The sequence below is a fragment of the Budorcas taxicolor genome, chromosome 12 (genome assembly GCF_023091745.1).
Source record: "Budorcas taxicolor isolate Tak-1 chromosome 12, Takin1.1, whole genome shotgun sequence".
NCBI lineage: Eukaryota > Metazoa > Chordata > Mammalia > Artiodactyla > Bovidae > Budorcas > Budorcas taxicolor.
The window spans coordinates 48,788,899-48,815,583 of NC_068921.1; the positions used below are offsets into that span (position 1 = coordinate 48,788,899).

Genomic DNA, 26,685 nt, shown 5'->3' on the forward strand with positions numbered 1-26,685 from the left:
AAGCACAATCTGGAATCAAGATTGTCGGGAGAAATATCAATAACCTCAGATATGCAGATGATACCATTCTTATGGCAGAAAGTGAAGAGAACTAAACAGCCTCCTGATGAAAGTGAGAGAGGAGAGTGAAAAAGTTGGCTTACAGCTCAACATTCAGAAAACGAAGGTCATGGCATCCGGTCCCATCACTTCATGGCAAAAATGGGGAAACAGTGGAAACAGTGGCAGATTTTATTTTGGGGGGCTCAAAAGTCACTGCAGATGGCGACTGCAACCATGAAATAAAACGATGCTTACTCCTTGGAAGAAAAGTTAGGAGCAACCTAGACAGCATACTAAAAAGCAGAGACATTACTTTGCCAACTAAGGTCTGTCTAGTCAAAGCTATGGTTTTTCCAGTGGTCATGTATGGATGTGAGAGTTGGACTATAAAGAAAGCTGAGCACCTAAGAATTGATGCTTTTAAACTGTGGTGTTGGAGAAGACTCTGGAGAGTCCCTTGGACTGCAAGGAGATCCAACCAGTCCATCCTAAAGGAAATCAGTCCTGAATATTCATTGGAAGGACTGATGTTGAAGATGAAACTCCAATACTTTGGCCACCTGATGCAAAGAATTGACTCATTTGAAAAGACCCTGATGCCAGGAAAGATTGAGGGCAGGAGGAGAAGGGGACGAGGGAGGATGAGATGGTTGGATGGCATCACCGACTCGATGGACGTGAGTTTGGGTGAACTTGGGAGTAGGTGATGGACAGGCAGGCCTGGCGTGCTGCAATTCACAGGGTCGCAGAGTCGGACAGGACTCAGCAACTGAACTGAACTGAAGCCACCAAGTCTATGACATTTTGTTATGATAGTTCAGGCAAACCAATAAAATCTTCATGCCAATACATTTAAAATCTTAAAATAAATGAACAACTTTATAGAAACACAGTGCTATAGAAACATACAACTTACCAAAATCATCTGAAGAAGAAACTGAAAACCTAGTCTTTTTACCACTAAAGGACATGAATTTCAAGTTCAAATTTTGGCCACAGAGAAAATTCTACTCCCAAATAGCTTTATAAGTGACTTCTACCATATATGTAGAGATAAATTATTCAAGTTATTCACATGCTCTCAAAGAATAGAAACAGGAAGATTCAAACATTGATACCAAATTCCATTCCAAACAGTGTAAGAAAAGAATATTAAAGGTCAAACTCACTTAGTAGATACAAATATCCTATATAAAATTATCATGACAAAATGCAGAGAAAACACTAACCATAGAATAGGTATACATGCATGCTCAGTCACTTCGGTCGTTTTCTACTCTGTGCGACCCATGGACTGTAGCCCACCAGGCTCCTTTGTCCACAGGATTCTTCAGGCAAGAATACTGGAGTGGGTTGCCATACCCTTCTCCAAGGGATCTTCCCAACCCAGGTATCGAACCCATGTCTCTTAAATCTCCTGCCTTGGCGGGTGGGCTCTTTACCACTAGTGTCACCTAGGAAGTCTATAGAATAGACACATATTCAGCCAAATTAAAAATAAAAACATTATTTAACAACTAAAAAGAAGGTCCACAATCTTGGAGAAAATATTTTCAATGTATTTAATCAGCCCTGTTTACACCGAAAGGGAGAAAAAAAAAACTGACTACCATTCTATAGAAAAATAGGCAAAACGTGTGAAAAGGAATTCCACAGATGAAAGCCAAATAATCAATAAACATATAAACCTTTAGTAACAGCAAATCACCATTAAGGCCGGAAGGAAACACTGTTTAACACAACACCAGACTGATAAAACTTTAAACATCAACAGAAACCAAAAGTTGGTAAGGATATGGAGAAATGGAACTATTAAACAGCACTATTTAAGTGTTGCAACAATATGGAAAATCATCCAGGCACTATGTAGTGTTGCTGAAAATGTGCATTCCCTACAATCCAGCAATTCTATTCCTAGGCATATATTCCAGAGAAACCTTCTACCTGGCCACCAAGACACATGCAAATGACTGTACACAGCAGTATTATTTAAAATAGAAAAAAAAAAAACTACAAGAAATAGAAACATCTACTGCTGAAGAACAGATAAATTACAGTACGGTCATAATAAAAAAGAGCTCCATTCAGTTGTGGAAGTAAATAATTTTACCTACATACACCAATGTGGATGAATATCAAAAACAAAATGTAAGAAAGGCAAGTTACAAAAGAAAAGAGCATAACTCTACTCATCTGATGTACTAAGTCGCTTCAGTCGTGTCTGATTCTTTGCAGACCCTATGGACCGTAGCCCACAAAGTACCTCTGTCCATGGGGATTCACCAGGCAAGAATACTGGAGTAGGTTGCCTCCTCCAGGGGGCAACCAGAAATTGAACCTGCAGCTCTTATGTCTCCTGCACTGGCAGGCAGGCTCTTTACCACTAGCACCACCTGGGAAGTCCCTAACTAAGTGAAAGTCACTCAGTCATGTCCAACTCTTCATGACCCCATGGACTATACAGTCCATGGGATTCTCCAGGTTAGAATACTGCAGTGGGTAGCCTTTCCCTTCTCCAGGGCCTCTCCCCAACCCAGGAATGGAATCCAGGTCTCCTGTATTGCAGGCAGATTCCTTACCAGCTGAGCCACAATGGAAGCCCAAGAATACTGGAGTGGGTAGCCTATCCCTTCTCCAGCAAGTCTGATTGAACCTGAGTCTCCTGCATTGCAGGTGGATTCTTTACCAACTGAGCTATCAGGGAAACCCTACTCATCTGATATCCCCCAACAAGACGAAGTAAACTATATATAGTTCCTGAATATGTCCTTATATATGATGACAAGTATCATAAAAAGGAAGTTAAATATAATACAAAGATAAAGCTCATGTCTGAGACTAAAAGTTGTTTAGTTGCTAAGTCATGTCTGACTCTTTGTGACCCCATGGACTGTAGCCTGCCAGGCTCCTCTGTCCATGGGATTTCCCAGGCAAGAATTCTGGAGCAGGTTGCCATTTCCTTCTCCAAGGAGACTGAAAGGGATCTTTACAAATACTGGAAATATTCTCCTTTTTAAGGTGAGTTTCTCTATATCCTTGCGCTTATAACTTACATATACAGCACACGGATTCTTTTATATCCACCAAATACTTAAGAGGGCTTCCCAGGAGGCTCAGTGGTCAAAAACTCTGTCTGCCAATTCAGGAGACCCAAGAGCCAAAGAGTTCAGTCCCTGAGTCAGAAAGATCCCCTGGAGAAGGAAATGGCAACCTACTCCAGCATTCTTGCCTGGAAAATTCCATGGACAGGGGAGACTGACATGCTACAGTCCATGGGGTCATAAAGAGGTGGACATGACTGAGAACATAGTTAATAACTTCAAGAAAGCATCTACTCCTATTTCTTAACTGCTGCTGCCAAGTCACTTCAGTCATGTCCGACTCTATGCAACCCCTTAGACGGCAGCCCACCAGGCTCCCCTGTTCCTGGGATTCTCCAGGCAAGAACACTGGGGCGGGTTGCCATTTCCTTCTCCAATGCATGAAAGTGAAAAGTGAAAGTGAAGACACTCAGTCATGTCTGACTCTTAGCGACCCCATGGACTGCAGACCACCAGGCTCCTCCATCCATAGGATTTTCCAGGCAAGAGTACTGGAGTGGGTTGCCATTGTCTTGTCCTACTTTTTTAACTAGAATTGTTTAAATTGATTAAGAATTTTCAAAGTTACTAATTTTGAAATAAAATGACTAATAGTTGGCTAGAAATTTGTTTTATTTAGACTACACAGTCATCTCATAACACAAGCAATTAAGATAATCAAAGTTTAATTTCCAAAGTATAAGAAAAACAGAATAGAAGGGAAATTCTCAGAACACTTAACTTACCAAATTACCCAAACACCATATTTTCCATTAAAACAAAGTCATGTTGCTAGATGCCTTAATATAAAATTGCTGGTCTATCACTAACAATCATAAACACTTAGTATAAGAAAATACCTTCTTCTTATTTGTTATTATATTTAACCATAGTCTGAGCAGTATTCAGAATATTTTTATGTCATCAGCATAGTGTTTAGGAAAATCCTCTCTCGCCATTTTCCACATGGCTAGCTCCTGTATACCAGGAAACCACTGTTTCCCTCAATTACCACTATCTGGAAAAGTCAACCTTAGTAAATTTTCAGTGTTTCATGTTTTGTGTGATCTACTTGCCAGTGTTTCAGGATCTTATCTTTCTCTCTCTTCCTTCACATGTGGTCACACTCTTTAACACTTTTTTCAAAGAAGGGAAATGTAAGACAGATTGGACTCATTTTCTCTCTCATGCTCTTTCCTTTGTCCTCATTCATCCTCAATCCATCGTTTATTCAAACACTCATTGAAAAGATATCCATCAGGTACTTTTTACTTTAAAGTTAAAAACAGGCAAAAGGTAAACCTACTTGATTAAATTAGGTTTCAGAAATCTGTGAACTACAAGCAATCATGTTGCCTTTATGCCTTCTTTCTCCCAAATCTCCCACTCTATAACTGGCTGTCACCTTGAGCAAACTGCTTTTTTAATTGTTCATTTTAACTGTTTTTTTTTAATCTTACTTACACGAATCCACTTGAATATTTCTTTTATTACCATCCAACTTCAAATTTCTATGTTTCTAATATAAATGTTTGAAATTTTCAAGATTACTTGAGAAGAAAAATCTAGAATGAAGCTGCTCTTGATGGCAACAACATCATTTCCTTGAAGCACAGACCCTGCATGCTGAACTACTGAACAAGATGGAGCCAGCATAAAAAGAATGACAATTCACTAACCCACTGGTCTCTTCAGTCTCCCCTCTCAGCTGATCAACATACTTCAATAATGAAAGAGCAGCTAGCATTACCAGCAGTTTCTGCTGGGGCTTTTGCAGTATCTCAGTTTCACAGTTAAAGGCAAAGTAACATGGAGATTTAATTTCTCATTCAAAAAGCACTAGAGACTTCACTATAATTAAATTCTTGCATTAGAACAATATATATTGTTTCCAGCAAAATAAAAAATAAGCGCTGTTGCATAACTGATGAGAAACAGGGAAGGGGAGTCAATTCACACTCTGAGTTGCAACACAGAAATCTCTTGGCCTTTTCTCTTTTTATCTCTCCTTGATTATTTGCACCAAGTTAGCCAGCAGTGGGCTGGGGAGCTGTGAAACTGCATGTCAGGGTCACCTCTGAAAATCTGATATCTGTTTTCTTCAAATTCTATGGAGAGAATTAAGAGGTGAGATGGTGATGCAATAATTACCTAGTTAGATGAGCAAGCATTTCAGATCCGTAACAGAACCAGAAGACATTATAAGTAGAAATCATTTAATTGCTTAAAACAACAGCTTTCACTTACTCTCCTCTACCTCTAATCACTCAATCTCTCCTCCTCCCAAACAAATACCTTCATAAGTACCACCTCCACAATTATTTCTCTACTGGGGCCTTTCTAAATGGCACTTATAGAAATGATGTATAAATAAATGTTATGAAACAAAAATTAAATACATTGCATTCTACTAACTGCAGTGCAACCTTAGGCAAGTCTCTCGCAATTTCAGAGAATAGTAAAGGTTATCACTGATGGAAGTAAAAATCTGGGAAGAAGCTAGACTCCCACCAACGTCCATCATTTTCTCCTCTGCAGAATGAGTACATTGTGGAGCAGAGAGGAGTTTATAAACATGAATAAGACAGTCTGTCCTTTGTATCTATATGTTCAGTTCAGTTGCTGAGTCATCTCTGACTATTTTCAACTTCATGGACGGCAGCACACCAGGCTTCCCTGTCCATCACCAACTTCCGGAGTTTATTCAAACTCATGTCCATCGAGTCAGGGAAGGCATCCAACAATCTCATCCTCTGTCAACCCCTTCTGTTCCCACCTTCAATCTTTCCCAGCATCAGGATCTTTTCACATGAGTCAGTACTTCGCATCAGGTGGCCAAAGTATTGGAGTCTGAGCTTCAGCATCAGTCCTTCCAACGAATATTCAGGACTGATTTCCTTTAGGATTGAGTGGCTGGATCTCCTTGCAGCCCAAGGGACTCTCAAGAGTCTTCTCCAACACCACAGTTCAAAAGGATCAATTCTTCAGCGCTCAGCTTTCTTTAAAGTCCAACTCTCACATCCATACGTGACTGCTGGAAAATGACAGCTTTGACTAGATGTTCCTTTCTTGGCGAAGTAATATCTCTGCTTTTTAATATGGTGTCTAGGTTGGTCATAGCTTTTTTCCAAGGAGCAAGCGTCTTTTGATTTCATGGCAGAAGTTATCATCTGCAGTGACTTTGGAGCCCAAGAAAATAAAGTCTGTCACTGTTTCCACTGATTCCCCATCTATTTGCCAAGAAGTGAAGGGAGTAGATGCCATGATACTAGTTTTCTCAGTGTTCAGGTTTAAGCCAATTTTTTCACTCTCCTCTTTCACTTTCATCAAGAGTCTCTTCAGTTCTACTTCGCTTTCTGCCATAAGGGTGGTGTCAATGCATATCTGAGGTTATTGATATTTCTCCCAACAATCTTGATTCCAGCTTGTGTTTCTTCCAGTCCAGCATTTCTCATGATGTACTCTGCATAGAAGTTAAATAAGCAGGGTGACAATCAATATACAGCCTTGACGTACTCCTTTTCCTATCCGGAACCAGTCTGTTGTTCCCTGTCCAGTTCTAACTGTTGCTTCCTGACCTGCATATAGGTTTCTCAAGAGGCAGGTCAGGTGGGCTGGTATTCCCATCTCTCTCAGAATTTTCCACAGTTTGTTATGATCCACACAGTCAAAGACTTTGGCATAGTCAATAAAGCAGAAGTACATGGTTTTTTTTTAACTCTCTTGCTTTTTCAATAATCCAATGGATGATGGCAATTTTATCTCCGGTTCCTCTGCCTTTTCTAAATTCAGCTTGAACATCTGGAAGTTGACAGTTCCTGTACTGTTGAAGCCTGGCTTGAAGAATTTTGAGCATTTACTAGCATGTGAGATGAGTGCAATCATGTGGTAGTTTGAGCATTCTTTGGCATTGCTTTTCTTTGGGATTGGAGAAGGATATGGCAACCCACTCCGGTATTCTTGCCTGGAGAATCCCATGGACAGAGGAGCCTGGTGGGCTACAGTCCACGGGGTTGCAAAGAGTTGGACACGACCAAGAGACTTCACTTTCACTTTCTTCGGGATTGGAATGAAAACTGACCTTTCCAGTCCTGTGGCCACTGCTGAGTATTCCAAATTTGTTGGCATACTGAGCGCAGCACTTTCACAGCATCATCTTTCAGGATTTGAAATCGCTCAACTGGAATTCTATCACCTCCACAAACTTTGTTGGTAGTGATGCTTCCTAAGGCCCACTTGACTTCACATTCCAGGATGTCTGGCTTTAGGGGACTGATCACACCATTGTGATTATCTGGGTCATGAAGATCTTTTTTGTATAGTTCTTCTGTGTATTCTTGCCACCTCTTCTTAATATCGTCTGCTTCTGCTAAGTCCATACCATTTCTGTCCTTTATTGTGCCCATCTTTGCATGAAATATTCCCTTGGTATTTCTAATTTTCTTGAAGAGACCTCTAGTCTTTCCCATTCTATTATCCTCTATTTCTTTGCACTGATCACTGAGGAAGGCTTTCTTATCTCTCCTTGCTCTTCTTTGGAAATCTACATCAAATAGGTATATCTTTCCTTTTCTCCTTTGTCTTTTAGCTTCTCTCTTTTCCTCAGCTATTTGCAAGGCCTCCTCATACAACCATTTTGCCTTTTTGCATTTTGTTTTCTTGGGGAGTCTTGATCACTACCTCCTGTACAATGTTACAAACCTCCATCCATAGTTCTTTAGGCACTCTACCAGATCTAATCCCTTTAATCTATTTGTCACTTTCACAGTATAATCGTAAATTCTTTGATTTAGGTCATACCTGAAAGGTCTAGTGGTTTTCCATACTTTCTTCAATTTATGTCTGAATTTGGCAATAAGGATTTGATGATCTGAGCCACAGTCAGCTCCCAGTCTTGTTTTTGCTGACTGTACAGAGCTTTTCCATGTTTGGCTGCAAAGAATATAATCAATCTGATTTCCAATATTTTACCATCTGGTGATGGTAAAATCTGGTGATGTCCATCTAAAGGTCAGCAACATTAATTTCCATGAAAAGTAGTCACCAATGGAAAGAACTTAGTTCACAAAGAGAACAGGCAGGCAATGTGTCTCAATTTGTGTGATCCTGGTCTTTAAGGAATGTGAATTTCACCTACAGTTCAGTTTAAAAGTAATGCAGTGATTAAATTTAAAAAGAAACTAAAACTCAGAGAAATCTAGCAACCATCAACCCATCAACTAGAATCAATCAACCTCTCCCCTGTCCACCCCACACACTCCTTATAAATATAAAAATATAAACTGGTATGTTCTACCAATATCTGAACTTTATTTTTTTTTTAGCAGCCTAATTGCTTTTAGGCTCCAAAATCACTGCAGATGGTTAACTTCAGCCATGAAATCAAAAGACACTTGCTCCTTGGAAGAAAAGCTATGACCAACCTAGACAGCATATTAAGAAGCAGAGACATTACTTTGCCAAGAAAGGTTCATCTAATCAAAGCTATGGTTTTTCCAGTAGTCATGTATGGATGTGAGAGCTGGACCATAAAGAATGCTGAGCATTGAAAAACTGATGCGTTTGAGCTGCGTTGCTGGAGAAGCCTCTTGAGAGTCTCTTGCACAGCAAAGAGATAAAACCAGTCAATCCTAAAGGAAATCAACCCTGAATATGCATTGGGAGGACTGATGCTGAAGCTCCAATACTTCAGCCACCTGATGTAAAGAGCTGACTCATTATAAAAGACCCTGATGCTGGGAAATACTGAAGGTAGGAGGAGAAGGGGATGACAGAGGATGAGATGGTTGGATGGCATCACCGACTCAATGGACCTGGGTTTAAGCAAGCTCTGGCAGATGGTGAAGGACAGGGAAGCCTGGCATGCTGCAGTCCAAGGGAACACAAAGAACTGAACACATCTGAGCACCTGAAAAACAACAAATTGCTCTTGCTCTCTATCAGATTAGAATGCTCCTTCTGAACTTCCTCTAAACCACAGATCAGAATCAAGTCCGTCCTGGGGTTATGGGTGTAATTTTGGGAATTGAAGGCAGGTTACTTTCAAAAGCTTTTCTTCTTTTCCCCCTCAAGCTCAGTAAAAGGCTAGTAACTTTTTCCTTTTGACCTTCACCCAGCTCACCAAACGTTCTCCTTTACTCCTGTCCCAGGAATGTCCATTGTACAGAATTTCTTGGTCCTGTACCATGACTCAACACAGACCTCAAGCAACTGTCCCCAACACTGAAGCGTTGACATGTAAGACAAAGAGCCACTTGCCCTCCCAGTCTGTCCAGGAGGCTCCACCTTCCTTGGTGCCAGTATGCTCCCATTTCTGCAGTCCCATCAGTTTTGCCCTTTGCCCTGTAATAACCCACCCTGTTCTTCCCTCAGTGTTAATGCCTGCTGGTTCATGAATCCAGTATGAATTAACACATGCCTTGTCCTTAGCTGCTCTCCAGCAACTGTGTTTAGTTACTGCCTGTCAATTTCACCTCTCACCTATACTGTCCCTGGTATTCTTCATTCCCGCTGAGTATGATGTCTCCACCTCATTCTTGCTCATAATTTTACTCTGAACCACCCGGAAAAACCCCTAACATTCAGATACCCCACTTCATTTCACCATGCATAAAACCAGAATCTCCCCTCTTTTTCAAGGTATGTCTGATCTTCCTATGCTTGCAATCAAAGTTCCCCATGGCCACACGGTCCTGGGCTAAGCCTGACCGTTCTCTGGCATTACAGATGAGCAATCAAAATATAGGAAGCAGAGTGACACCAAAAACTGGTCAAGTACCACATGAGACCACAAAGGATCCTGCTGTTTCTCAAAAGATGAGCAGAGATCCTACTGTTTCTCAAAAGTTGGGCAGAGCTCAGAAACATTGAATCCAGGAAGGTGGCTGTCCAGAGCTGGTGAGACTTTTCTGTGTGGAAGCTTATCCCCACTACAAGCCTGGGTCCCAAGTACAGTGCTTCCAGTCCTTGGACAGGAACGGAAGTAACAACTAACAAGGCAGGAATCAGAAAAGATAGATGGCGTCCAATAAGAAAGCGGGAACGGTTGGAAAGGAGACTCCTGCAGGACAATGGAGAGAATGGGCAACATGGACTCAGTAGTCCATGAACCGTCATGAACCACCACAGCTTGGCTGAGCTCCACTGCATTGCCAGCACTGCTCCTGGGTTACAAAGAGCATGTTGGTGGGACTCAAAAAGGCAGAAGCGCAGCAGCTCTCTTGCTCTCATCACACGAGGAAGATGGTTGCCCGGCTCTAGTGGTGGGTGCAGTGCAGGGGCCTCAGGGGCGGGGCCGGCCTACAGGCTCTCCATCAGCTTATCTGATTCTCGACCGTGATATGTCTGACTCAGTGAAGGCGCCCGCCTCCCCTGAGGTCCAGAGCATCCTGGAGGCTAGAGCCTAGTGAGCAGTAAGGAGTCTGTGTGGATTCAGCTTACCCTCAGGGCTTCCAGTTCACCCCCGTTCTCCAGCACCTTATTTGCTGACTGCTTGCCCTGTGGATTTAGGCCTAATATCCAAAATACAGAAGCAACAACCATGCCTAACTTGCTCAACTTTCTACAAATAGATACGGTCAAATGCTCAAAATAAATCCCATATTCTCTACCACTGCCATGGTTCTACTTCTCTGAGTAAACCTTGCCTGATATAGAATTTGGTACCAGATCTACAATTCCAGGAAAACAAAGCATGGTGAATACAAGCAACCAGTTGACTCTTAAATTGTAATATTTGCGAGTTTTACTTCTATTAGGCCATAAGTTATACTGAAGGACCAAATTATGTATAAGGTAAAGAATCACTCTCATTGTTGAGTCAATAATTATTCGTGATTTTACTAAACAAATGTCTCTTTTGAGAGCAGTAATAAATGAATTCTCAGCTAACATCAATAGGAGAAAAGTAAAGGAGGCTACACTTTTTTAAAAAAATGCACAGATGTTGATAAGAACAAAATTAACCAGATAGATGTTATATTTTAACAAATATTTTCAACAATCACCCTGTTGCTTTAATACTCTGATGTTCTCATTAAATCAAAACTGTTCAACTGAAATGGTTATGTTTAAAAGATGCTCATATCATTTTTATGATCACTCCTGAAAATTTCTGGCAAAATACATTATATAAACTACTTTCATAATGTACTCTAAATAGGATGACATAAAGCTTAGCTGAAGAGCCACTATAATCAAAAGGCCAGAGAATGAAAATGTGAGAGAGACAGACATAAAAGGAGAGAGACAGAAGGGGAGGGAAATAAAAAGTCATTTAGACACATAAATGAGCCTCAACAGATTTTGGGTGAAGTATTGAATAGCATCACTGAATATTACATTTACGCAGGGCACTTTCGTGTCCAAAGGAAAGACAATATACTTTTGTATGTACTTAAAATATTGTTTTTAAAACAGAATATTATGACTTTTTCTCCTATTTCTTCCAGTCAACGTGACATCATCATTCAAGGCCCAGGTCAAAGGTCACTCCACAAGTGAAGTCATCTATGGCCCACACCAACTCCAAATCAAGATTGTAGTAACTTATTTGCCTTTTCCTGAGATGCTGTAACCTTGAAATCAGGGTCTAAATATAATTTGTCTTTGGAGCCCAATAACTAACAAATAACAGATTCTAAGTATATGATTACTAAACCCATTCACACTACAGCACAGATGTGATGGTTAATTTTATATGTCCATATAGTACTGTGAAAGTCAAATGAGAAAAAAATGCTAAAGGATTCGTATATTGTCTCCTAGCTACTATGTTCTCATTAAAATAGTCATTTTCATCATTTTAAGTCATGTGAATTGTATCTGTTTGACTTTAGGAAAACCTGCTTTTCAGGCCAGTAATTGTGTATGCATTATTTCCTTTGACTGAAGAAATGCTGGGATATACTCACATACCTGGGGGTACCTACTTTGTATTTCAGCCTCTGGCTTCAGGGTCTAACTAGGAATTTCCAAATTGTTACTTTATGTTGATAAGAAATAGATACATCTGGCTTTCTCTTGGAGGAAATAAAATCCTGAGCTCACTGGGTATGCTGCAGTTAGTTGATACATCATTGTTTGTTTCACTCACAGAATGACGACAGCTTATTTTATATTAGTGAGAATTCTCCAGAGAAATGGAATAGGAGATATATATAAATATATACACATGTGTGTGTGTGTATGCACGTATATGTGTGTGTATATATATGGTATGTGGTATATGATGTATATATATGGTATACGGCAGGTGGTAAAGAATCCACCTACCAATGCAGAAGACACAAGAAACAGAGGTTCGATTCCTGGGTGGTGAAGATCCCCTGGAGTATGAAATGGCACCCCACTCCAGTACTCTCACCTGAAAAATTCCATGGGCAGAGGAGCCTGGCAGGCTACAGTCCGAGGGGCCACAAAGAGTTGGGCATGACTGAGCACCTGAACACAAAACATCTACTTATGAGATACGTGATTTACTGTAAAAATTGGCTCATGTAATTATGGAGACTGAGAAGGCCCATGATCTGCATTTACAAGCTGGAGACCAGGAAATCTACTGGGGTAATTCCAGTCCAAGTCCAAAGGCCTGGGAGCCAAGGGAGCTGATCACGTGAATCCAAGTCCAAGGCCAGGAGAAGGCTAATGTCCCAGCTTAAGCAGCTAATAAGGGACGGATCTCTCCCTTCCTCCACTTTTGTTTTATTCAGGCCTCTCAACAGGTTGGATGATGCCCACCACACTCGGCATGGCCATCTGCTTTTTGAGTCCACTGATTCAAATGCCAACCTCACCTAGAAATACTCTCCCAGATACAGCCAGAGATAATGTTGTATGTGGGCACCCTGTGGCCTAGTCAAGTTGATATACAAAATTAACCATCACAGCTAGCTCCTGTCCAAAATGGTTGGTGCCCCTACCCACAATACCACCTGCCACATTGGAAACTACTGGCCCCATTCAAAGATGGGTAAAAATCAGAGACAGGCCACAAGGAAACTGTGCATAAAAGTAGCAAATATCAAAAGCAAGACAGAAAGGGAAGAAAGAGGCCAATGAAGAACAAACATCACAAGAAGAACTACCCAAGGAAACAGATGAAGAATTTAAATAACACTTCACAGACTCAATAACAATAGTAATAATTTAAACAAACGGCTCTTGCTTTAAAAGAAAATAATGTTCAGGAAAGAAGTACAAGGGCCCAAATGATAAAATACAAGATATCTGAATCAGATGAAAATAAACGGACAGGGTTATAAAATACAACAGAGATGAAAAGCCACTTTAGGAACTAAAAAATAATAAAGAATTTGACTGAAAATATAGCAGGAAAAAATATTGAATAGGAAAAAACACTTAAGTGAAATTAAAAAGTTTAAGATGATACAAAACACCAAAGAGAAATGTTATACTTATCTTCAGAGTTAATAAAGAAGAAAACAAAAGGAAAAGACACCTCAGTTCATGCAATTCCCCAGGCCAGAATACTGGAGTAGGTAGTCTTTCCCTTCTCCAGGGGATCTTCCCAACCCCGGAATCAAACCCAGGTCTCCCACATTGCAGGTGAATTCTTTACCAGCTGAGCCACAAGGGAAGCCCAATATTTAAATATGAAGGCATAAAATGAGAGTCTGCTTCTCAGAGTTAAAAGGCAAGATTCAAGAAAAACTGACACAGAATGAGAAAAAACAAGAAGAAAAACTGATGCAGTTACTGAACTTCTTTCTAGCTTACTAAAAATAGCTTATGGACATCTGAACAAAAAGCAAAACAAGAACAAGTGCAAAGATCAGTTTGCTTCAGGCTTCACAGTGACACCAAATGCCAGATGACAATAAAGCAGTGTTTCCATACTGCTGAGAAAAAGAATTCAGACTAAATTGTTTTGATAATTATAGTTAACAATCAGAAAATAAATATTACTAACCTAAATTTTAAGAAGACAGTAAAATAAGAAGGGAAGAAAAGCAAGTTAAAAAGAAATGTCATTAATCTACCCATCTTTCACAGCAAAAAGTCAAAAGATGTTTAGAGTTAAATTCAGTCATTAAAAAGGACAGAAATACCAGAATTCAAAGACGGTTTGTTTGTTTGTTTGTTTGTTTTCTGGTCTTTCTCTTAATTCTCAAGTAATAGAGTCACTTTGGTGAAAGGATATTAACTTAAAAATAGTAAATTCCTTTGGGTTAAGCCCAGTTTCTAAATCTTCCATTACATCAGAAGCAAACAAAAAATAACTCTATAATAGAAGCAAAATATAAATATGGTCCTACTTTTGCAAAACCACCTCTATTTATTTGTATATATGCACACACAGATGCTGTAAATAATGCTCACCAAATGCCAATAAGTATGAGGCAGGGAAGTGATGGGGCTTTCTATGCTTTAATGTTTTTAAAATGAGCAATGCATCATCTTTTCAAATAATAAAGCTATTATCCTACTTCAATAATGGCACAATCTTTCTTAAATCCCTGTATATCATTTTGTTCTTATATCCCAGGTCTAAGAAACTAGACAGCAAAGAGTTAAGGGACTTGATAGAAGAATGACCTCACAAAGGATGATTTTTTAATAAATATGAGATACACCTGTTAGTTTGGATCATTATCAAATCTACTGATTATGCTCAAGAAAAGGACTTTTAATATAACTAGATATGCCTGGAAACAGGATGAACTGCCACATGCAGTAAGAAATTGCACAGAGTACTCAAGATACAGTGCTAAAGCAACCAACCAACGCTTATGGAAGAAAGCCACATCCCAAGCACATGTTAGAGTCAATGACCTTCGTGGGCACTTTCAGTTCTTAAAACACTTGACTTTGATGTGACATGATACAAGAAAGTCATGAATCTCTGTCTTATGCTATATAAATAAGAGTATCAAGTGCCACTCACACCTTTAGGACTCTACAGCTCTGAATTATTTTCACAAATATGTCATATTTCCTTTCACCCCTATTACAACTCTTTAAACAGGCAAGACAGGTGTTATTTTTCCACGAAGTCACTGGTCCAAGCTACTACAAAGAACTGCAGAGCAAGACCTCATTTTTCCTGATTCCATGTTTATGGTCCAGGAGACTACCTAATGCAGAGTAGCCCAGTGCTGATGATATATTTCACTTATATCAACCCAGGCTTTCTCAACAGTTATGACAACTGAGCTCAAAATGGAAGAAAAGATTGGCTTGTTGCTGGTACAGTTTTCTACTTTGTGTGAAGAACGTCTTGAAACTTTAGACAAAAGAAATTTAAAGTAACCACATTATACCTGTCCACTGCTATGAAACAAAATTTTGGTAGGGAATTAAAACTTCCTCAGAAAGGTGTGGTATTGTTCTCGTGCTTTCCAAACTTACCCACTGCCAACACTGGAGCAAAAGTTTGAACATGAATTCTGATAAGCTGGACTAATGTATATGCATGCATATGTTCGGGACACCTGCTCTGAACCAGCTGCTCAGAGTACTGGGTAACATACTGAAATGGCTGGAAAACAGTGGAGCAAAGTCAGGTCTGTTGGAGTCAGGTCCACAAACATTCACAATGAGAGAAACTGCTAAAATATGCTAAAGAGCTATAAACAAGCTTTTATGCTGATATATGTGAGTAGAAATTAATGGTAACTGGAATCTTTCTAGAATTTATTTAATATTATCTAATGGCAGATGGTATAGGGACAAAAAAGAAAGAATTTAAAAACTGAGTAAAGAATTTAATGTGAATTTATATAGGTATATTTTTATATAAATATACATTTATACATAACTGATTGGAAAGAGAGAGGAAGATTGCTTCTAGAAGACTCTTGATATGGCCACAAAAGAAATTTTACAAATGTTCAGGCTGTTTAAATGTTAGAACCTAAGCAGAAAGGCACCGCATCATATTCTGTGGCTCTGGCAAGATTTTATCACCACTGGCAAATTGGAAACGTACAAAATAGTTTTAAGAGCCATATTCAAATCCCTTTTCAATTATGTAGACAGTGGCAATGTTGCATCCACTGCTGACATTTTAAAAACGTCATCTTAAAACTGACCTTGGGAATATACGTGAAATATAGAAAAGATAAATTTCCAAACTGCAATTTTCTCTCTGAATCAGACCTTATGAAAACTAACACCACCTGATCCAAGCAGGTTTAAAAACAAGTATCTATGAATTTGTTCTAAAGCCTCTATAACTGAAAACACAGATTTAAAAATATAAAAAATAGCATGATGAATAATGTAATTCATCAGGACAAACACATTAAGTGAAACACTCAGTGTGCCTCCCTCTATAAAGACTTCTGAACTCATGAATTATGAGCTATGAGGCATGATCATTTAGAATGAAACACATAATATATTATAGCTAATCAAGATAGTATCTTCAGTTTATCCTCAGGGTAAGTATTAACACAATGATTCTCTTTGCCATCATCCTCAGTTGTCATAAAATTAGTTACAGAACAATGACACTGTCAAAATGTATAAACATACAAAACTTAACACTGATCCATTCAAACATAAAAATTTAATAACACCTGAACAAAAACATAAATACAGTATTAAACTCATGTATAAGAATTGATGCTTTTGAACTGTGGTGTTGAAGAAGACTCTTGAGAGTCCCCTGGACTGCAAGGAGATCCAACCAGTCTATTCTGAAGGAGATCAGCCCTGGGATTTCTTTGGAAGGAATGATGCTAAAGCTGAAACTCCAGTACTTTGGCTACCTCATGGGAAGAGTTGACTCATTGGAAAAGACTCTGATGCTGGGAGGGATTGGGGGCAGGAGGAGAAGGGGATGACAGAGGATGAGATGGTTGGATGGCATCACGGACTCCATGGACATGAGTCTGAGTGAACTCCGGGAGTTGGTGATGGACAGGGAGGCCTGGCGTGCTGCGATTCATGGGGTCGCAGAGTCGGACACGACTGAGCGACTAAACTGAACTGAAACTCATATATAGGGAAAGTGAGAACTTTTTGTATGATAATGAGTGAAGATTTCCATGGTGACAGAGGAATGAGCTGAGACTATTAGAATTTACTATATCTGCCCTATTTGTCTTAGGAATATAGAAAACTGTTTATCTTTACATTATAAATGCAATTATCAGTAGTTGCTGGAGTAAAATTTTAAGAATCTTGCAAGTTTTTAAACCACTGAAACTTGTGGGTATATTTACACCATGGGAACTGACAAACACTACAGATCAGGCCTTCACATCCAAAGCCCTCGAGTCAGTTTACAAACACAGCACTAATCCTCATGCAAGGAAGTACACAGTGTACTCAGTTCTTACAAAGTTAATTCAGCTATATAGGTAACAGTGAGCTCATAAACAAAGAACATTACCATACACCCAGAAATCTCCCTTGTATCACCTCTGAACTGATACTCCCTTCTAGAGTATTTTCCAGAAACAAATATTACAAAGGAGAAATTTTAGCAAGGAAGGAAAAAGGCACTTTTTTTTTTTTAAAGATTCCATATACAAGTGAGATCATACAGTATTTGTCTTTATTTCAGTTAGTATAATGAAATAAATAGTAGGATTTCCTCATTTTTAATACTCCATTATATGTTTATATATATACACACACACCCCACATCCTATTTACCCATTCATCTGTTGACACACACACAGGTTGTTTCAATGTCTTGGTTACTGTAAGTCATGCCGCAATGATCATGGGGGTGCATTTATCTTTTGTTGAGTGTTTTTATTACCTTTAGATATTTCCTAGAAGTGGAACTGCTGGATTACATGGTAGTTGGTCTTAATTTCTTGAGGATCTTCCATAAAATTTCCATAGTGACTGCACCAATTAACAATCCTACCAACCAGAGCACACATCCCTTTTCTCTGCATCCACACCAGCATTATCTCTTCTCTAATTATGGTCATTCTAAAAGGTGTGTCGTGTTATATCACTGTAGTTTTAGCTTGCATTTCCCTAAATGCCTAAATGACATTCAGCATGTTTTTATGAACCCGGATGTTGATGTATCTTCTTCGTAGAAATGTCATATTCACACTTTTGACCATTTATTTGGTTATTTGGTTTTTTTTTTTTCTATTGAGTAACAAGAGTACATTATATTTTTGGATAGTAAACCCTTCTTCATCAGATATATAGTTTACAAAATTTTTTTTTCCCATTCTGCAGGTTGTCTTCACACTTTTTGATGGTTTCCTATGGTGAAGAAACTTTTTAGTTTGACATAATCCCATTTGTTTATTTTGTTGCTTGTACTTTAGGTGTCATATCCAAAACATTAGCAAGATCTATGTCAAGAAATTTTGTTCCTATGTTTTCTTATAGGAGTTTCTTAGTTTCAAGTCTTACATTTAAGTCTGTAATTGATTGGTTCAAATTTTGTGAGAGGTGTAACATATGGGTCCAATTTCATTCTCTCACACATGAAAATCCAACTATCATAACACCATTTATTGAAGAGACCATCTTCTTCATTGAGTATTCTTGATTCCCTTGTCAAATATTAGTTGATCAAATCATATTGGGTTTATTTCTGGGCTCTCAATTCTGTTCCACTGGTCTATTTGCTGGTTTCTTTTCTACGAGTGTCATGCTGTTTTGATGACTATAACTTTACAGGATAACTTGGAATCAGAAAGAATAATGTGAGACACCCCCACCCCCGCTTTTTCATTCTCCATATTTCCTTGGCTATTCAAGGGCATCTGTGGTTCCATATGAATTTCAGAAATTTTTTCTAGTTTTACAAAATATGTAATTGGAATCTTGATATGAAATGCACTGAATATATTTCAGTAATATTAACATTTTAACAGTATTAATTCTCCAGTCCATAAATAATGAGGTACTTCTCCATTTATTTGTCTTCTTCAATTTCTTTGATCCATGACATGTGGTTTACAGCATAGATCTTTCACATCCTAAGTTAAATTTATACCTAAGTATTTTATTGTGTTTGATGTTACTGTGAAAAGAAAGTGAAAGTGAAGTCATTCAGTCACGTCTCTGACTCTTTGCGACCCCATGGACTGTAGCCCACCAGGCTCCTCCGTCAGTGGAATTTTCCAGGCAAAAATACTGGAGTGGGTTGCCATTTCCTTCTCCAGGGGATCTTCCCGACCCAGTAACCAAACCCAGGTCTCCTGCATTGCAGGCAGACGCTTTACCATCTGAGCCACCAGGGAAGCCCTTGATGCTACTGTAAGTGGAATCTATTTTTCAGAAATTTTGTTGCTTACAGAAATGCTACTGAATTTTGTATATGTTGATATTGTATCTTGCAACTTTACTGAATTCACTGATCATCTATCAGTCTTTTGGTTGAGTCTTTAAAATTTTCTCTATATAAAATCTAGGCATCTGCAAATAAAGACAATTTTACATCTTCCTTTCCAACTGGGGTAACTTATGTCTTTATCTTACATGATTGCTTTAGCTAGGACTTCTAGTACTATACTAAATATAAGTGGTAAGAGTGGGCACTCTTGACTTATTTGTGATCTTAGAGGAAAAGCTTTAGAACTTTCAACACTGAGTATGATGTTAGCTGTGGGCCTGTCACATTTTTATTGAGATATGTTCCTTCTAGGCCTACTTTGTTAACATTTCTTATTTCTTATCATGAATGCACGCTGAGTTGGAAGAAGACAATTTCAAGTGAAAGATATAATCTGGAAAATCATTTGTAAGTAGCACCATCTTCCCAAGTGACGCTAGTAATAAAGAACCCACCTGCCAATGCAGAAGACATAAGAGATTTGAGTTTGATCCCTGGGTTGGGAAGATCCCCTGGAGAAGGGAATGGCAACTCACTCCAGTATTCTTGCCTGGAGAAGCCCATGAACAGAGGAGTATGGTGGGCTAGAGTCCATGGGGTCACAGAGTCGGACACAACTGAAGCAACTTAGCATGCACACACGTGAAGGTGAGCTGGCAGAAAGACATAATGTACATTTATGTGAAAGTAGCAGGAGCAATGGAAGAAGGAAAGTAAGAAATTGTACGTGCTGTCCAGCTATGTAGGGATATGAGTCACATGCCTCTGTACCAGACTTTATGAAATGGAAATGGTTTAACATATTGTCATTTTCTTAGTATTAATGTGTGATTTTTGTATTACAACCAGTATGCAGTATTAGGTAAGTTTAAATAAATACCACAAAGTGATAGCTAGCACATGATAACTGTTGAAATCCATGGGATTTTTTTTATCCTCCAATTTATACCTGAACTTTCCTATGAAACAAGCAAAGGTAAAAGCCTCTCATAGTCATCCTATCCTATCCTTGAAGAAAGCCAAGATTGCAGGTGCAAAGAGGACAGCATTTGACAGCCATCATATGCTATACAGAGCTGAGATGAATATTATGCTTGTGGTAGGAAAATCTGGCTTGTTGTTTTGTTTTTTTTTTGGTCCCAGTGATCAGTTTCAATTTTCTAATTATCATTTTAAAGTTGATTCTTAAAACAGTTCTGGTTCTGGAAACTGATGATAGCTAGATTTGCACAAAAACATCTAGCTTCTTTATAACTTTTTTATACTTAGGGGTTTTTAAAAAAATTACACTTTATAGATAGATGAATGTGTCTAAGCATTGACCTTTGCCTCATAGTCAAAGAAGTGCAGTAATGAAAATAATTGCCCCAAATTAAGGTTCAAAATAGGACTGCCACTGCAATTATACAATTTGACGAACCAACCTTTATTGTTTTCCTCTTCATATGGATATTCATTCATCCATTTGTTTCTAGAGTCACATTGATCCTGAAAGAAAAGCACACAAAAAATTAATGAGAACTGCTAAGGGGTTAATATCTAAAATGTATAAATAGTTCATACAACTCAACATCAAAAACACAAGTAATCCAATTAAAAATGAGCAGATCTGAGTAGACATTTTCCAAAGAGGACACGCAGATAAAAACAGGCTCATGAAAAGGTGCTAACCACCAGGGACATATAAATTAAAAACCACAATAAAATATCACCTCATACCTGTTAGCATGACTATCATCAAAAAAAACCACAAATAACAAATGTTGCAAGGGTGAGGAGCAAAGGGAACCCTTGTATACCATTGAGGGGAACATACATTGGTACAGACACTGGAGAAAATAGTATGAAGGCTCCTCAGAAAACTAAAATTAGATCTACCACTCCGGGATATATCCAAAAACAAAACAAAAAACACTAACTCAAAAAGATACATGAACCCCAAAGTTCATGGCAGCATTATTTATAATAATGCAAATAATCGCAAAGATAAGGAAGCAATCTGAATGACCATCAACAGATGAATGGATAAAGAAGATGTGGCATCCACATACACTGAAAAACAACTGAGCCATAAAGAATGGAATTTTGCCATTTGTAACAACATGGATGAACTGGAGGGTATTATGCTAAGTGAAATACGTCAGACAGAGAAAGACTGGGTGATATCACTTACATGTGGAATCTAAATAATACAACAACCTACGGCAGATAAAAAAGAAGCAGACTCACAGATAAAGAGAACAAACTAGTGGTTATCAGTATGGAGAGGGAAGCAGTACAGGATTAAGAAGTATAAACATGTTTGGGAACACATGTAAGAATTAAAGATTTTAAAATTAAAAAAATAAAAAACTATAATAAAAAAATAAAAAAAAAGAAGTATAAACTATTATTAGAAAACAAACTACAAGGATATGTTGTATGACACAGGGAATGTAGACAAAGCTTTATAACTATATAACTATAAATGGAGTGTAACCTTTAAAAGTTGTGCCTCACTATATGGTACACCGGTAACTTGCATAATATTGCACTTCAACTATACTTCAATTTTAAAATGATAAAAAGTTGCACATGTTGATAACATTCAGCCACTGGAGGAAAGAAAAGAAAATCTTGAGCCTGCAATTTTTGTAAGCTCTTGATTAGTGGAGTGACATAATAAAAGTGATAGCTGAAGAACGGTTTTGGTTTTTGCCTCCTCTTTAGCAGCCATGTAAAGGGGGAAATGGAGAACTGAAGAAACAGAGGCAGAATTCCAGCTATGACACTACTGACAGACCCTGGGCCCAAGATACGGGAATCTGTATAAAGACAAGGCAGAGAGAGAAGAAAAAGAGTGATGAAACAGGGAGAGAAGGGTGGGGGTAAAATGGCAGAAACTGGTTTAAAAGCAAATTTAATATCTGAAAGAGAAGTTGCAAATGTTTTAGCTGAAATAGTTGGCTCCATTATTCTTAGCAACTAAGAGATTGTTAAAGAAACATTTGTTTTCCAGAGGAAACTGTCTCCTTTCGCCTCTCTATAGCTGATACAAATGTGCAGAATAATTAATGGGAATACTTTTTGGTGACTCCATCTTGGCCAATATCCAAGTAACTTTTTAAAAATTGATCTGAGTTTAAATATGTCACTACTTAAAAATTAAACAAACATAAAGTAAATATTTATGTTGTCTCTAAAAGCTTCCAAATCCCCAAGACCATGTGGATCTCAGAAAACAGAATTAAATATTGCTGGACTGGAGAGTTCCAATTACAATAGACCATTTGCCCCATATGGATACATCTTAAAAGTCCTCCTATTTATTCTCTCTCAGTATTATGTAACTTGCTTCAGAATTTCCATTTCACAAGGCAAAATTTTTTTTGGCATTCAGTTAAGCCAGCTTATTAGGCACAGTTCATTTTTTTTTTTTTCCACTTGGAATTACACTCAAGAGGGGACACGCCTCAGAGTTCTTAAGCAGTTCCCATTCTGTGCCAATGCCTACCCAGGCAGTATCCAGCCATGTTTCCTCTGCATGTGTTTCCACACATCTGAGCAGAAAATGTGTGGAAAGTCATAAAGCCTTAAAAGAAATATACCAGAATGTACACGTTTCATGGGCTTGGTCTGTAAGATGAAGTGGCCTTTAATTTCATCCCAGTTTTAAATCAATCAATTGATCAAGCAATGACTCTTTCTTCCTCCTTCCCTGTCGCCTTTCATCTCTCCCTCTCTATTATAAAGATATGCCTCTTCTGACTCAAAAACGCATCCCCTAACATACTGTACAGTTTTCACCACTACTAGAAGTGCCACTAAGAAGCAACAGAACATAAATGCAGTATTTTAATATGAAAATGACAAACAGAAATATTATCTTGAAATTCAGAGGACAATTCTGTTTTATATTATGAAATCATAATAGGCTATCCCTTGAAAGATATCCCTTGCTCTAGAAGTTATCTAGAACACCATGTTTCTATCAAATACATCTTGTCCTTTCTAGTCTTCAAAATGTGTTTCAGTCCATCAATTGCAACTTCTCAGCAGAATGTATCAGGTACTTCAAAACACTGCAAGCTGACATTCTGGTTCTATAATTTTTTTCACACTTTAATAAACTAAGAACATTTTGACATGACATTCAACTCATTAATGCTTACCTCCAAATTCATAGTACTCCATTATAAAGATACAGGATTATTTACTCCCTCATTTTTGTCTAGTAGTTTACAATTTTTTACTGTTACTGATAATACACATCCCTCTGTGTAAATCATGTACATCAGGACCTCTGCTAGCCTGAAGGATGCCTTTGGGAAACTAGAAAGGATGCCGCCTCTGGGAAGACACAGACATTCATCAGGAGGTGGGGCCTGGCCAGGGAAGCCTAATGTAGATGTCTACCACTCACCCCTCAGCCAGGAATCCATATCCTACACCCCTGTACTCAGCTGGCCTGGTGTGCACCTTTAATTATGTCTTAGAATACAGTTACAGAAGGATCATTCCTGGATCAGAGTAATATAAGCTTTTTTCAGCCTTTCAAAATATATTACTCAACTTGCTTTTTATATACATGCTAGCTTCCCTGGTGGCTCAGATGGTAAAGTGTCTGCCTGCAATGCAGGAGGCCCGGGTTCGATCCCTGGGTTGGGAAGATACCCTGGAGAAGGAAATGGCACCCCACTCCGGTACCCTTGCCTGGAAAATCCCATGGACAGAGGAGCCTGGTAGGCTACAGTCCATGGGGTGGCAAAGAGTCGGACACAACCGAGATACATCACTTTCACACCAATTTATAGTCCCACCAGCAGAAGCTGCACGTGCTAACGTAGTTCTATTACCATCTACTTCCCAGGACACAGCCCACTGCCCTGCAAACTTTAGGGGATTAATAAAGGTTTGTCAAATGAGTAAGAGAAGCTAAGGATGAGGAAAGAAAAGGAAACTCCCTTTTATATCAAGTGTGTGGATATTTCTTAACCAAGGAATTTGCATGCATGCGTACTCAGTCATGTCCGACTCTTTGTGACCCCACGGACTGCTGGCCTCCTCTGTCCATGGGATTTTCCAGGTAATAATAACTGGAGTGGGTTGCCATTTCCTTCTCCATGGGATTTTCCCAATCCAAGGATGGAAGCTATATCTACTATGTCTCCTGTATCGCAGGCAGATTCTTTACTGCTGAGCCGTTGGGGAAGTCTAACCAAGGAACTAAGGCCTTAACTACATAATTTGTACTTTTATATGCAATTAAGCTACAGACTACAATAAACATTGAATTTTGTGAGTTATACATAATATTATACATTTTTACAGCATTCGGGGATTTACTAAGTATCCTAATGATAGTATTTGTTCTGAAACCAGTTCTGCAAGTTGAGCACATCAACAATTTTAAGATCCATTTGACAACAATGATCAGAGGTTAATTTTATATGCAAAGTAACAAGTCAGATAATGGTAGGGTCCTTATAAAACCCCTGAATTAGACTCAAATATTGTGGCATGGCTCTTTGCAGCTTATCGTTGTAACCACCTACAATTTAAAAGTAGACTTCAGTACATATTTTGGCCACCTGATGTGAAGAGCTGACTCACTGGAAAACAACCTGATGTGGGGAAAGATTCAGGGCAAGAGGAGGAGGAGGAGACAGAGGATGAGATGGCTGGATGGCATCATCGACTCAATGAACATGAGTTTGAGCAAACTCCAGGAGACACTGAGGGACAGGGAAGCCTGGCATGCTTCAGTTCATGAGGTCACAGACACAACTCAGAGACTCAACAAGAACAAGAGTATACCATGGGGACAGCATGGTACAATGCTAACTTCTGTTTTCCATTCAATTCAAGCTCTTCAACGAGCACTCAGGACCCTCCTTTGCTCTGAGATGCCCATCCCATACTTTAAGTAGCACAAATGACAGAAAACAAAGACACCGTTTAAGCTTGAGAAAACCTGCCCCTAGTTTCTCCTCTATCAGCTGTTAGCATGTGACAGTGAACAACTCAATCAACCTTGAGGCTCAACTTCATTCTCCACAGAAGCAAAGATAATACTTGATGTACCTATCTATCCTATACACCCTAACTGAAGTAATTTCCGTAATACAACAGTCTGCACTATTATATGTGTAAGTACTCATAAGAATTATCACTCTTTCATCAATGGCCCAAATATTAAACAGGAAAACAACAGAATTTCCCCAAATTAAGACCACCAGATATAACAGATGGAGCTCCAATTTTATTCCTGCCAAGGGACCTTTGGATTGTTCCCCAAATCCCCATCAAAACCCAAACCATGATATAAAATAGAAAACTGGAGTATTTCCAATAACAGTTATTATCTCATCAATTTTCTAATTAAAAGATGACTAAACTCTGCCGAACAGGTTTGTGAAATTATCCAGTAAATCTTTCCTAAGTCTGGAAGTTTTAACGTCCACTGTCCTCATCAAGAAACTCATCATGCTTGCTTTTGGCCTTCATTTCCCTGGCTCCAAAAGCGATTCTCAATCGTCAGGTGAGGCAAAACCAAGGCCAGTCATCTTATTCCAATATGAAAAACACAAGAAGTAACAAAAGGCATAACATATTTTAGAAAGAATTTTAGATTTACTTTTAAACAAAAATGTTGCTTCCTGGAACCACTCGTAAATACTGGTTTATTTTTCTTTCAGTGAGGAGTATTTCTTTTAGTGAAATTCTATTTATACATGTTTTTCTTCAGTAGCTATAAGCAATAAAGAATGACTGTCCACATTCTTCACTTTCTAACTCTTGGTTTCTTCCCTAAGGTTTACACACGTGGCCAGCCAGCTTCAATAAAAATTCAGAGAGAATATCAGCTCAGTGCTAAAGAATCCGCCTGCCAATGCATGAGACGCGGGTTCGATCCCTGGGTCTGCAAGATACTCTGGAGTAGGGAATGGCAACCCAGTAGAGGATTCTTGCTTGGAAAATTCCATGGGAAGAGGAGCCTGGTGCACTACAGTTCATGGGGTCACAAAGAGTCAGACATGACTAAGCGACTAAGCACAAACACATGCATCCTAGATAACAAAGATGACCTTGGCCAGAACGAAAGTGGATGCTCTCCTCCTTAATGAATAAGGAGTTACTTCAGAATGATTACCTCAGAGTACAGGCATCATATTACCCTCCGGTAACAGGCTGCTAGGTCTTCATCACAACTTAAATGATTATGTTCTCAGTATTTAAAGGCTACTGTTAATACATTCTTAATACTTCAGGATCCACAAGTACACTTGTTGCTAATCCCTC

General features: G+C 38.8%; 1 protein-coding gene and 1 non-coding gene across 2 annotated transcripts in view; one reads left to right on the forward strand and one right to left on the reverse strand.

Annotated features, from left to right (window-relative positions):
- KLF12 (KLF transcription factor 12) overlaps nt 1-26,685 on the reverse strand; it is a 411,252-nt gene that overhangs the window by 330,898 nt on the left and 53,669 nt on the right. The window contains exon 2 of the mRNA XM_052650108.1: nt 20,829-20,892. Coding sequence (XP_052506068.1) covers nt 20,829-20,861 — 33 coding nt within the window. The 5' untranslated portion in view covers nt 20,862-20,892. The remainder of the gene's footprint in view (nt 1-20,828; nt 20,893-26,685) is intronic.
- TRNAC-GCA (transfer RNA cysteine (anticodon GCA)) lies at nt 23,981-24,052 on the forward strand. The gene has a single exon. It is a non-coding gene; the product is annotated as a tRNA-Cys (tRNA).